At 42.6% G+C, this 12,829-nt stretch overlaps 1 protein-coding gene across 2 annotated transcripts in view; it reads right to left on the bottom strand.

The window, feature by feature from the left end:
• DOCK8 (dedicator of cytokinesis 8) overlaps window positions 1–12,829 on the bottom strand; it is a 222,880-nt gene that overhangs the window by 149,952 nt on the left and 60,099 nt on the right. For both annotated transcript variants that reach the window (XM_068235948.1, XM_068235941.1), the window contains exons 8-11: window positions 7,630–7,696; window positions 4,531–4,680; window positions 1,756–1,836; window positions 104–263 (exon numbers count right to left, since the gene is read on the bottom strand). In XM_068235948.1, coding sequence (XP_068092049.1) covers window positions 104–263; window positions 1,756–1,836; window positions 4,531–4,680; window positions 7,630–7,696 — 458 coding nt within the window. The remainder of the gene's footprint in view (window positions 1–103; window positions 264–1,755; window positions 1,837–4,530; window positions 4,681–7,629; window positions 7,697–12,829) is intronic.

Here is a 12,829-nt window from a genome sequence, read left to right on the forward strand (position 1 = left end):
ATATAGAACTGGAGAGGTCCAAACATACTTTTGTCTCTCCATAGATGTGTCCTTCAAAAGAAGGCAACAATATTGGGAGTGAGGGATATAAAGTAAAACATACCGTTCACAGCTTCAGTTTCAGGGGATTCTTTATCCAATGTCATATTATTGATGCAACTCAGAAGACTGATGGGCACCCAAGCAAATGGCATACGATATTTTCCCAAACGCTGACAAAAGTTTTCAGCCTGAGATTTCAGCTTTTCTATTTTCTCTTTTGTCTGTAATAGGAGAAAAAAAACAAGCAAAATAGAATTTTGTAATAAAACAGTATCTGCTTATAGAGCTTTAAACAATCATTGACTTTTTGTGAGTAAAGCAGTCACACATCAGTGGAAAGCAGGGGACGGTTTATGCAGGAAGTGGCACAGAGAAGCTGACAGGGCAGCACAGTGCAGAGAGGTTGTACAGAGTATGCAGTGTACATACTGCTATAAAGGGGAATGCTTTTCAAACAATAGGCAGCCATGTGATCCCCAGGCCTTTCAAAGAAAGATCAGAGATGTATTAGAAATGCATTGCAGTTGATGGGACAAGAGGCCCGATCCAATTCACTTTATATATTAAGTTTTCTCCCAGGTGATATTTTCACATTATAAATAAAATGCCTTTTGAGCCACCAGCAAACAAGAAAATACTCAGAATAACTTTGACAGTACTTTTTTTTTTTACCTACGTATTGGTCCTTTTTAAATTGCAGCATGCAGAAAAGTTATTTTGAACAGAAGATCAAAAACTATCTACTAGGAGGTAAAAGGTATTACTTTTGCAAGACATTTTTTTACTTACATATCAAATAGGAGAAAAAATTAACTGGCCCAGTGTGTACTGCATTAGCATATTTATGTTAGGTGTGCATTCATCCTCTATTTAAAGAGAACCCGAGGTGGGTTTGAAGAATATTATCTGCATACAGAGGCTGGATCTGCCTATACAGCCCAGCCTCTGTTGCTATCCCAAACTCCCCTAAGATCCCCCTGCACTCTGCAATCCCTCATAAATCACAGCCACGCTGCTGACAAACAGCTTGTCAGAGCTGGCTGTGTTTATCTCTATAGTGTCAGTCTGCTGCTCTCCCCGCCTCCTGCAGAACTCTAGTCCCCGCCTGCATCCCTTCCCTCCCTGCTGATTGGAGGGAAGGGATGGGGCAGGGACCGGAGCTATGCAGGATGCGGGGGAGCAGCTGAGACTGACACTACAGATGTAAACACAGCCTCACAGCACGGCTGTGATTTATGAGGGATTGCAGAGTGCAGGGGGACCTTAGTGGGGTTTGGGATAGCAACAGAGGCTGGGCTGTATAGGCAGATCCAGCCTCTGTATGCAGATAACATTCTTTAAACACACCTCGGGTTCTCTTTAAAAATAATGTCACCCCCACAGTTTTAAAGGACAACTAAGGTGAGAGATATGGAGGATGCCATGCTTATTTTCTTTTAATCAATGCCAGTTGCATGGCTGTCCTGCTGATCCCCTGCCTCTAATCCTTTTAGCCATAGACCCTGAACAAGCATTCAGCAGATCAGCTGTTTCTGACATTATTGTCAGATGTGACAAGATTAGCTGCATGCTTGTTTTGGGTGTTATTTAGACACTGCTGCAGCCAAATAGACCAGCAGGGCTACCAGGCAACTGGTATTCTTTAAAAGGAAATAAATATGGAAGCCTCCATAATCTTCTCAGTTCAGTTGTCCTTTAAGAAAGAATACTCACTTTTCCACCTTCACTCTCTTTTAAAACCATGTATGGTTCTGCACACTCTGAGATTTCTCCTTGCTGAAGCACCTTTTCAATCTGTAAAACATAAAATTATAGACATATAAACATCATGTGGTCATAGACAATATTCCAGCTTCTGGTAGTCAGGGGTGCCTGTACAGCCATCTTGTAAATTAAACAAACAACGGGCTTGATTACCAAATCTATATAGTACAAGGGTAAACTGAGTCAGGCATTTTTTCCACAAGCAGCTGATGACAGTAGATTCACCGCCTGTCAGCTGCTTCTATCCACCAACCAAGCACTTGTTGTTAAACAGGCCCAAAGCAGCACAGTCAGAGGCTCCTTCTCCCGAATTTCCAGAAAGCAACTGACAGCAGACATCATGGGAAATCTTTGCACACCTGTAAAATTCCTCTGAAATTATCTTAAATGGTGGTTTTAGGCAGCCAAAGTCGCAAGTATGTAAGGGTCTTATCAGCCTGAAAGGACCACTATCATGAAAAACTGTAAAATTTTAAATACATGTGCACACATACAGTATAAAGAAGATGTACATCCGTTTCAGACTTAAATGCACCATAATTCTTTTCTCCCATGTCACTGTCACTTACAGTAAGAAGTGAAAATGTGACAAATCTAACAGGTTTTGGACTAGTTTGGACTAATCTCCTCATGGGGGATTCTCGGGGTTTCTCAGAAGTGTACAAGCGATTAGAAAGGCCGCCCAGTGTCTTTTAGTAGATTCTGTCCAGAAAATGTTTTAACAGTGGAACCTTGGTTTGCGAGCATAATTTGTTCTGGAAACATGCTTGTAATCCAAAGCACTCTTATATCAAAGCAAATGTTCCCATTAAAATTAATGGAAACCCTGTTGACTCGTTCCACAATCCCAAAAAGTTATCATAAAAAAGTATAAAATAAAAATGTGAACAGGGCTTTCACTAATACTAACAGAATCATTGCCATCTGTTGGCTCACCCTAAATTTTTTTGCTGTGCGACTTTAACCACTTGAGGACCCACCCTTTACCCCCCCTTAAGGACCAGCGTTATGTTTTGTGATCTGTGCTGGGTGGGCTCTGCAGCCCCCAGCACAGATCAGGTTTCATGCAGAGCGATCAGATCGCCCCCCTTTTTTCCCCCCTATGGGGATGGTGTGCAGGGGGGGTCTGATCGCTCTGGTGGGCAGGCTAGTTGCGGGGGGGGGGCACCTCAAAGCCCCCCTCCGCGGCGAAATTCCCCCCTCCCTCTCCTACCTGCTCATCCCCGGTGATCGGGGCTGCACAGGACGCTATCCGTCCTGTGCAGCCAGTGACAGGACATCCCCTGTCACATGGCGGCGATCCCCGGCCGCTGATTGGCCGGGGATCGCCGATCTGCCTTACGGCGCTGCTGCGCAGCAGCGCCGTGCAATGTAAACAAAGCGGATTATTTCCGCTTGTGTTTACATTTAGCCTGCGAGCCGCCATCGGTGGCCCGCAGGCTATTCACGGAGCCCCCCGCCGTGAATTGACAGGAAGCAGCCGCTCGCGCGAGCGGCTGCTTCCTGATTAATCAGCCTGCAGTACTGCGTCGCTGGTCCTGCAGCTGCCACTTTGCCGACGCACGGTATAAGCGTGCGGTCGGCAAATGGTTAACAAGGAACTTAGCTAGTGACAGTTACTTTTGAGGTTTTCATGAAAATTTGACTTTGCACAGTCTCTACGCTCAGATTAAGTACAATCCTGCAAATCAAAATTTTACAAAAATGTTTGCTTGTATTGCAAAGCACTCTTAAACCAAGTTACTCTCAATCCAAGGTTTTACTGTATAAGGAAATAAGGAAGATACTCAGAATCCCCCTTGAAGATATGAACTAGTCCAAAACCTGACAGATCTATCAGATTTTTACAGCCTACTGTACATGACAGTTACATAAGAAAAAAGGAATTTACAGTGCATTTAACTCTGGTACAAATGTACATCTTCTTTTGTATGTACAGACTAACCAGCAAGCTCATGGTGACCCAGAACTCATTGGTGTGTGTAAGGGATTACAATGGTCCTAAAAGCCCCCTTACTAAAATGCTAAGAAAAACAAAAGTTTGCTTTCTTAAAACAGAAAGAATTTGTGATAATTCAGGTTGGAGTGAGCTTGAGATGTCTCCCAGTGCAACACTGCTGAATATATACAAATGAACCATTGTTACCCTTAGAAGCTAAACACACCTCCAATTAACAATGGTTAATTTGCATATATTCAGCAGTGATGCACTGGGAGACATCTCAAGCTCACTCCAACCTGAATTATTGCAAATTCTTTCTGTTTTAAGAAAGCAAACTTTTGTTTTTCCTTTTGTATGTGACATGTATTTTAAATTGTTCAATTTTTCAGGATAGTGGTCCTTTAAGAATGAAAGGCGGCGGAAGACTGTCCAACCTCGTATGTGTCATGGTGTTACTGCTATTTGCTGCAGTCCTCTCTTTCATGCAGCCGCCGAGACGAATATCATGTATGTCACCTGCTAGTTCTCTTTTGTGCAGAGAAAGGGGAACAACCAGTTCCTGCTGATACAGATACAGAGTTTTTCAAACATTTACCCCTGGGTGTGATAACCAGCACTTCCTTTTTCAGTTTAACTGTGCTAAACACTGATATCCATAAACTGCTACAGTACTGATATATAGTATTCATTAGAACAGCTAATGTTCTGCCAGGCAATCAATCTCATGACTGCCATCTTGTGTCCAACACAAGGTACTGTATCAGCAGCACAGCCATACTCACTTTAACAACTAGGAATATGTCCTGAGAAGGGTAGGTAATGGAGAACACAGCAGTTCTTGCTTGGCTTGAAGGGGCCACACTGGGTGTGTGAGCCTGGAGGTATTTCTTGAAAGAGTCAGAATTCAAGTCACAATAAAAGTTCTCTGATATCTAGGAAAGGAAAATATAATACAGAAATAAATGAAGCGTGAACTACTGTATGTGGGCGATTAAAATTACATATCACTTTTTCTAATCAATGTTATTTTAAAGTTTCATATAAAATATTAACAGAATAAATAATTGTTTGCACTGTCTAGAGATACCCATTAAATTCTGCTGTCAGAGGCATTCGAACAACTGGTGGAAAAAGCTGGTTGGATTGGGGCACCTGATAAAGAGGGTTGGCCTAAACATCATAACAGCTTGTCCTATGTGGTCTGTACTCTGCTGATAAAGGGAATATCCCCACAGCTGGTAGAGCACTGGCATTTTGCTATGTTTTGAAGTGCGTCCAGAGTTGGTGGACAACCTTCCTAGCCAGTTTGCCCTTCTCTACATAGTTCTCAGGGGCGTAACTAGACATCACTGGGCCCCCCTGTGAAACTTTGGAAGGGGCCCCCCCACCCCCCTTGCTTTCTGCACAGGAAAACTGAGGACCATTGTGTTTTCCCCATGCAGAGAAAAACACTTATGGTGGCCATACATGGTACAATAAAAACGTTCGATTATCCCATTTATTCGATCTAAATGATCGAATCAAATGAAAGTTGAAAATATTTTTTTCGATCCAGAAATTAGAACGATTATCCTGTTTTTTTTTTTTAGAAAAATCAGATCGGACATGCTGGAAAAATCTTTATATTCAATCTAACGAAATAATTGCACTAAATTATCTATGTACCATAGACTTAAAGGAAATGTCAGGCATTCTGTGCTACCCCCAGATCTACTTACCTGGGGCTTCCTCCAACCCCTTGCAGCCGACAAGGACTTGTCGCAGCTCTATTCCCAGTACATACATACATACACACACAGCGTATTATTTTACTACATGCTATATGGAGGAACAACAATGACATGCTGAACATAAGATATGTTCACTGTAACTTTGGCAAAGCATTCAGAATGTCACTGAATGATACTGTTATTACAGAATCTGGGACTCCGTGTGAGACAACAAGCTCTCAATGAGGAAGCAACAGTCAGACATCAATCTTTCCCATTCCACTGTGTCCAGTAATCAGACACCATAAGGTCACTAGAGTGTGTGTGTGTGTGTGATAAAAATCTAGGAATCTCTTCTGAGGGCCAGTCTACAACTTTTTTTTCCAACTGTGACTCCTTTGTTTATAATGTTGTACATGAAGTCATCAGAACTGCCGCAGTGTGAGACAGATGTTTTTTTACGAACACTAGGGAGCAGGGACAGTGTACAAATTCCAAAGTGTTTTCTGATTCCTTATCCGTGTAGTGAACACATGCAGTCAACATAACAATGGTATGAGAGTAGAATACGTTTTCTCCTCATGCCCTTAGTTGCCTGTCAGTCTCTCAAACTTTTTCCTCCACTGGGCCCCCTGAGGCTTCTGGGCCCCCCTTGCAGGGTCTATTGTTACGCCCCTGATAGTTCTGTTTGTTTTTGTTTAGCCTGTGGGACCATGTTTGTTTTTTATAATCTGGATTTTGTAGGCATCACAAAACATTCACATTGCAGCTGAGGTATAAAAGAACAGATAAGCAAAAGCAAAGAACACATTCAGTTACACTATAAAGAACTAATCTGGGATGAAGAATACCGGTAACACCATGGTGTTGATTTTCTAAGGTGATCCTGTTATGGAGTACCATAGAAAACGCTAGAGTACATTCAAGATCCAGCAAACCTGGATGTAATGTTTTAAAATGATATGTTCTTAGGTGGCAAAAGCTTGCAACTCTCACCTGGGACATATCATATTTTATTGAGTATGGTTGAAAAGTAAGAGGCCTAGTGATTGTGCTGTTGCATTTGTTTACAAACACCCACAGCCAAATCTTAATTTTAATAAGTGCAGGAAAGACTGGATTTGTTAATGAACATTCTCACTGTGGGTGCTGCACATGCTGCTGCTGCACAACTGGGAAAATATGACCTTTTAGCAACTTCGCTGTGTTCTAAGCGCCCGTTTCCACTTCTTAGTGATGCAAATTGGCTACCTAGTCACATCGCATCACTTTCGCCACCAGCCGCATCACTTCCGCATCTCACGATGCGGAAGTCAATTGAGGAGATGGGACGCGGCTGCGGGCGGATGCGGCCATGCGAGAATCTGCAGCATGCTGCAGATTCTCGGATCGCTCTGCATAACATGCACGCAGTGGAAACTCTTCCATTGCCGTGCATGTGTCTCAGCACGCATCGCACCGCTCCTAGTGAAAACGGGCCCTAATATGATCCAGCTGAGAGATGCAACATTTTGCCATCAAACAGCAGACAACTGAAACATTGCGCATCCCAAGTTTGTAGAGGTGTTGCAGCGTAACAGAGTCACTCCACTGTTCTCCAGCTCTGAAGAACCTCAGTCAACACACACCATACAATCTTGGTTGTTCAATCTTACCACTTTCATGTAGTATAAGAGCTTATCCAATCAATCATTCAAGGTATTTTCAATCTGTTGGCCCTTATACTACATAGAATTGGTAAATCTGTATAGTTGTAAAGAACATGTATGTTTGATATCCCAGAAATCAGGACAGTATATGCAATAAATTAGGTTGTGCACAAAGCACTTTGAAAAATAATTTTGTTTAGTTTCACATACATTTTATGAACATTTTCCCTGAATAATAAACATACCGTATATTAAAATGTTTACTTCATCTTACTACAAAAAAAGAAATCAATACCAATTACAAGCACCAGTATATTTTTTTTGTTATGAGATGGTACAAGTAAAAAGTTATTTAATGTAACTTAAATACTGCATTTTCAACAGAAAAGTTCACTCAGCTCATGAAAACATGAGATACCGGTAGTCTAGGAGGAGAATGGGTTAAAGGAGCAATTGTAAATTGTGTAAAATATGGCTGGGAAGTTTGGCAAGTATAATCACTCACAAGATAACGTTTTATTACCTTTTTGCGTTCTTTACAATCATACAGTGCAATGCTGACAAACAGTGGCTCAACATCAATATCAAATCTGTTAGGGAAAGAGGAAGAAGAAACACAATCTGAGAACTGGAAATGCCACATGTCCTTGTACTATAAAACTAGAGTACCCCAATAACTAAATTATTATTCTACACTGTACGCTTGTTAAAGTGAACCTGAGAGGAAAGATGTCTCAGGTTTCGTACTTACCTGGGGCTACCTTAAAGAGAAACTCCAGTGAAAATAACATAATAAATAAAAGTGCTTAATTTTTACAATATTCCTATACAATAAACCCTGTGTCCCTGTCCTCTCCTGTCCCTGTGTCCGTGCCTTTGTACAACTGCACATGTGTGGCAAGTGGGCGGCCATTGGCACAGGTGGAGGATAGGGCTGGGGGGGGGGGGGGGGGGGGCATGTGTGTGCGCTGACATGCGGTGGAGGTGACAGGGGCAGGAGGGGAGGTGGGTTGTGAGGGAGGCCTAGAGCCCGTTATTGTAACGGGCTTAGGCCTACTAGTTATGTATAAAATGATTTAGTCAGTGTTTGCCCATTGTAAAATCTTTCCTCTCCCTGATTTACATTCTGACATTTATCCTATGGTGATATTTTTACTGCTGGCAGGTGATGTCAGTGGAAATAGCTACTGCTTGCTTTTTTGGCAGTTGGAAACAGTTATTTCCCACAATGCATCAAGGCTCCCACAGTGTTATGTCAGCACCATGGTCCTGACATCCCACTGTGGGAGGGGTTTCAACACAATATCAGCCATACAGAGCCCCCTGATGATCTGTTTGAAAAAAGGAAAAGATTTCTCACAGAAAAGGGGGTATCAGCTACTAATTGGGACAGAGTTTAATCCTTGGCCATGGTTTCTCTTTAAAGAGGAACTTCAGCCTAAACAAACATACTGTCATTAAGTTACATTAGTTATGTTAATTAAAATAGATAGGTAGAATAATCTCTTACCCACCCTGTTTTAAAAGAACAGGCAGATGTTTGTGATTTCATGGGGGTAGCCATGTTTTTGGTTGAAAGGAGGTGACAGGGAGCATGAGACAGTTCCCACTGTCTTGTGTCCTGATCACCCCTCCCAGCTGCACCCGCTAGGCAGCAAGAACAACAACATCAGAAATCCCATCATGCTTTGCAGAGCATCAGGGGAAAAATGCCCATGCAATTTCTTTGATGGAGCGGAGCTTAGCTTCTGTGCAGCTAAAAATGAGGCTTGGGTAAGAAAAATAAAGTTCTGATGCTGTGAAACTGTAAAAAAAAACACCAAGCCTTTTCAGTGCTGCTGAGTAGATTTTTAGTCTGGAGGTTCACTTTAAGTCCCCTTGGTCCCTCTCCATCTCCCCAGGTGGCTCCTGTCCTCCGATGGACAGTCCACTAGCCTGGCTGAGTTGCACATGCATGGCCTGGCCGCACATGCACCGCCGTCATGCTCCCATAGCCGGGAGCATTCTGCGCCTGCTCACCGGGGGGGGGGGGGGGGGGGGGAGACCCGGGGAGATGGCGAAGGACCGAGCGACCTCCAAGGGGCTTAAGGAAACCCCAGGTAGGTATAGAACCTGAGACTCTTTTCGTCTCAGGTACACTTTAAGGCAAGGCCCTCACCCTATTGTTAATTGACTTTGCTGTACTACTGCTACCAAAACATGCTTTGCTGGATGTTCTTATTGAACTATGCACTGCATATTTATTTATTGGTATTTGTTAACTGCAATTGTCAAAACTATGTAAAATGTTTAAACAATAATATCAATAATGTTAAAGTTCAATTCTACGCACAAATATTTAGATTGTGAGCCCCACTGTAGGACAGTTAGTGACAAGACAATACATACTCTGTACAGCGCTGCGTAATATGTTGGCGCTATATAAATAACTAGTATAAGTACAGTCAGTGGCGGCTCCAGGGTTTTTTTGGGGGAGGGGGGGGGGGGTGCTATGCAGGTGCTGGACCAATTTTTGTGGCTATAACCTGCAGCGCGCGAAAAAATGGGCATGGCCATGACCAGATGAGGGTGGAGCTAACTGTAATTTAAAGTGAACCCGAGGTGAAAGTGATATGGAGGCTGCCATATTTACTTCCTTTTAAAGGGACACTTAAGCCAAATAAAAAAAAAAATATAGTATTTCTGATCAAAGCTGCTGGCATTATTGCTCGTATTTCTGATCAAATCTGCTTACATTATTGCACGTATTTCTGATCAAATCTGCTGACATTATTGCTCGTATTTCTGATCAAATCTGCTAACATTATTGCTCGTATTTCTGATCAAATCTGCTGACATTATTGCACGTATTTCTGATCAAATCTGCTGACATTATTGCTCGTATTTCTGATCAAATCTGCTGACATTATTGCACGTATTTCTCATCTAATCTGCTGACATTATTCCACGTATTTCTGATCAAATCTGCTGACATTATTGCACGTATTTCTGATCAAATCTGCTGACATTATTGCACGTATTTCTGATCAAATCTGCTGACATTATTGCACGTATTTCTGATCAAATCTGCTGACATTTTTACTCGGATTTCTGATCAAATCTGCTGACATTATTGCACGTATTTCTGATCAAATCTGCTGACATTATTGCTCGTATTTCTGATCAAATCTGCTAACATTATTGCTCGTATTTCTGATCAAATCTGCTGACATTATTGCACGTATTTCTGATTAAATCTGCTGACATTATTGCTCGTATTTCTGATCAAATCTGCTGACATTATTGCACGTATTTCTCATCTAATCTGCTGACATTATTCCACGTATTTCTGATCAAATCTGCTGACATTATTGCACATATTTCTGATCAAATCTGCTGACATTATTGCACGTATTTCTGATCAAATCTGCTGACATTATTGCACGTATTTCTGATCAAATCTGCTGACATTATTACTCGTATTTCTGATCAAATCTGCTGACATTATTGCTCTTATTTCTGATCAAATCTGTGCTGACATTATTGCTCGTATTTCGGATCAAATCTGTGCTGACAATATTGCTCGTATTTCTGATCAAATCTGCCGTAGTAGCGCCTTCTATGCTGTTATATGATATATGCTATATGCTATAACAGCATAGAGGGTGCTATTACGGCCAGGAACGCGAAGAATCACTCGCGTTCCCGGCCTGTCGGCTCCTGTCACCAAAACCGGAAGTGGCTGCCGGCAGGGCCAGGAGCATCGGAGTGAGTCTATGTAGGCACCGGACAACTTCAGGGGGCTGGTAGAAGCCCCAGGTAAGTAAAACTATATTTTTTTTTATTTGGCTTAAGTGTCCCTTTAAAAGGAAATAAATATGGCAGCCTCCATATCACTCTCACCTCGGGTTCACTTTAAATTACAGTTAGCTCCACCCTCATCTGGTCATGGCCATGCCCATTTTTTCGCGCACTGCAGGATATAGCCACAAAAATTGGTCCAGCACCTGCATAGCACCCCCCCCCCCCCAAAAAAAACCCTGGAGCCGCCACTGACTGTACTTATACTAGTTATTTATATAGCGCCAACATATTACGCAGCGCTGTACAGAGTATGTATTGTCTTGTCACTAACTGTCCTACAGTGGGGCTCACAATCTAATCCCTACCATAGTCATATGTGTATGTAAGTATCATAGTCTAGGGCCAATTTTTAGGGGAAGCCAATTAACTTATCTGTATTGTATGTTGTTGGGATGTGGGAAGAAACCAGAGTGTCTTAAGGAAACCCACACAGACACAGAGAGAACATACAAACTCCTTGCAGATGTTGACCTGGATGGTATTTAAACCTGGAACCCAGCGCTGCAAGGCGAGAGCGATAACCACTACGCCACCGTGCTGCCATACTACTGTACTGTATTGTACTGCCATCTTCAGCAGTACGTCAGAGGACGTAGTCATGTCACTGACTATCCTCTGAGGAGCTTACAATCTAATTCTGCCATAGTCTAATGTCCTACCATATTATTATGTAATTATATAGCACTGGCATCTTTTGCAGCACTTTGCAGAGAACAGTCATGTTACTGACTTTTCTCAGGGGAGCTTACAATCTAATACCTACCACTATTTTGTGCGAGAGAACACTGGCTAATGTGTGTGTGTGTGTGTGTGTGTGGGGGGGGGGGGGGGGGGGGGGGGGGGTTGGGAGGGGGGACATTTCCTACTTGGTTTTTTAGGGTCACTTTACTCATACCTGGGGAGAAAACATGGCCCCACCGACTTTGGGCTGCACTCTTACTAGGAAATTTTAATTGACCACACCCACGGTGTTATGGACACGCCCACTGCATTCTGTGGCCACGCCCAATTTTCACCGACAACGTCCTCCTCCTGGGGGGGGGGGGGGGGGGGGGAGTTGTAGGTTTGGGGTGCCTAGGGGAGCCCAAACCCTAAATACAGCCCTGCATATAGGTTTACAATCTAAGGACAAGGAGTGGGATAACAACAGCAACAACAAAACATTAGAGGGTTGGGTATTCAGTTTCAGAGCTACTTTCATCTGTGTATAATGGCTTAGAGCTCTTTCACATTAGACAACGCGTGCAGGAGCTGTTTCCTGCACGCATTGTCTAGCCTGCGGCATGTTGTTGGGATGTAGCGGTGCGACACTGATTAGCAGCGGTAGTAATTAATTAACCCGACGGGAAAATGCCGGCTCCCGTCGGTTCAACGCTCCCGGGTGCATTGAACCGCAACGCACCAAAACACAGCGTCAGGTTAACGGGTTTACCTTGGTTAACGCAAAGTTTTGACTTCGCGCTGAAACACAGGAAAAGGGCTCTAATGTGAAAGAGCCCTAAGTAACTCCAGCTCTCAGAGTTGTATGAAAGAGCTTTTCTCTTGCATTATGAAGAGTATGATGATTTTGAGCAAAGTGGCAGTGCTCCATCAGCAAAGCATGCTTCCATCTACATCAAGTTGGACTGCTTGAAGTCAAGTGACCAATATTTTCAATAGAATTTTAACTTTAGTTGCAGAAACTTAATTGGACACAAAAATGTGACATGGGCTTATCAAGCTATCAGATCAGATGGATTATTTAAGAATGTCTAGAATCTATAGTTGGGTTGTAAAGAGTTTAGTTTATTGTTTAGGAAATAATAAAATAAAAGGTTCAGAATAGTGCATATTCACAGTTGAATTAATATACCCATGGTACATGACAGGATCTAAAACTG

The sequence above is a fragment of the Hyperolius riggenbachi genome, chromosome 1 (genome assembly GCF_040937935.1).
Source record: "Hyperolius riggenbachi isolate aHypRig1 chromosome 1, aHypRig1.pri, whole genome shotgun sequence".
NCBI classification, from domain to species: domain Eukaryota; kingdom Metazoa; phylum Chordata; class Amphibia; order Anura; family Hyperoliidae; genus Hyperolius; species Hyperolius riggenbachi.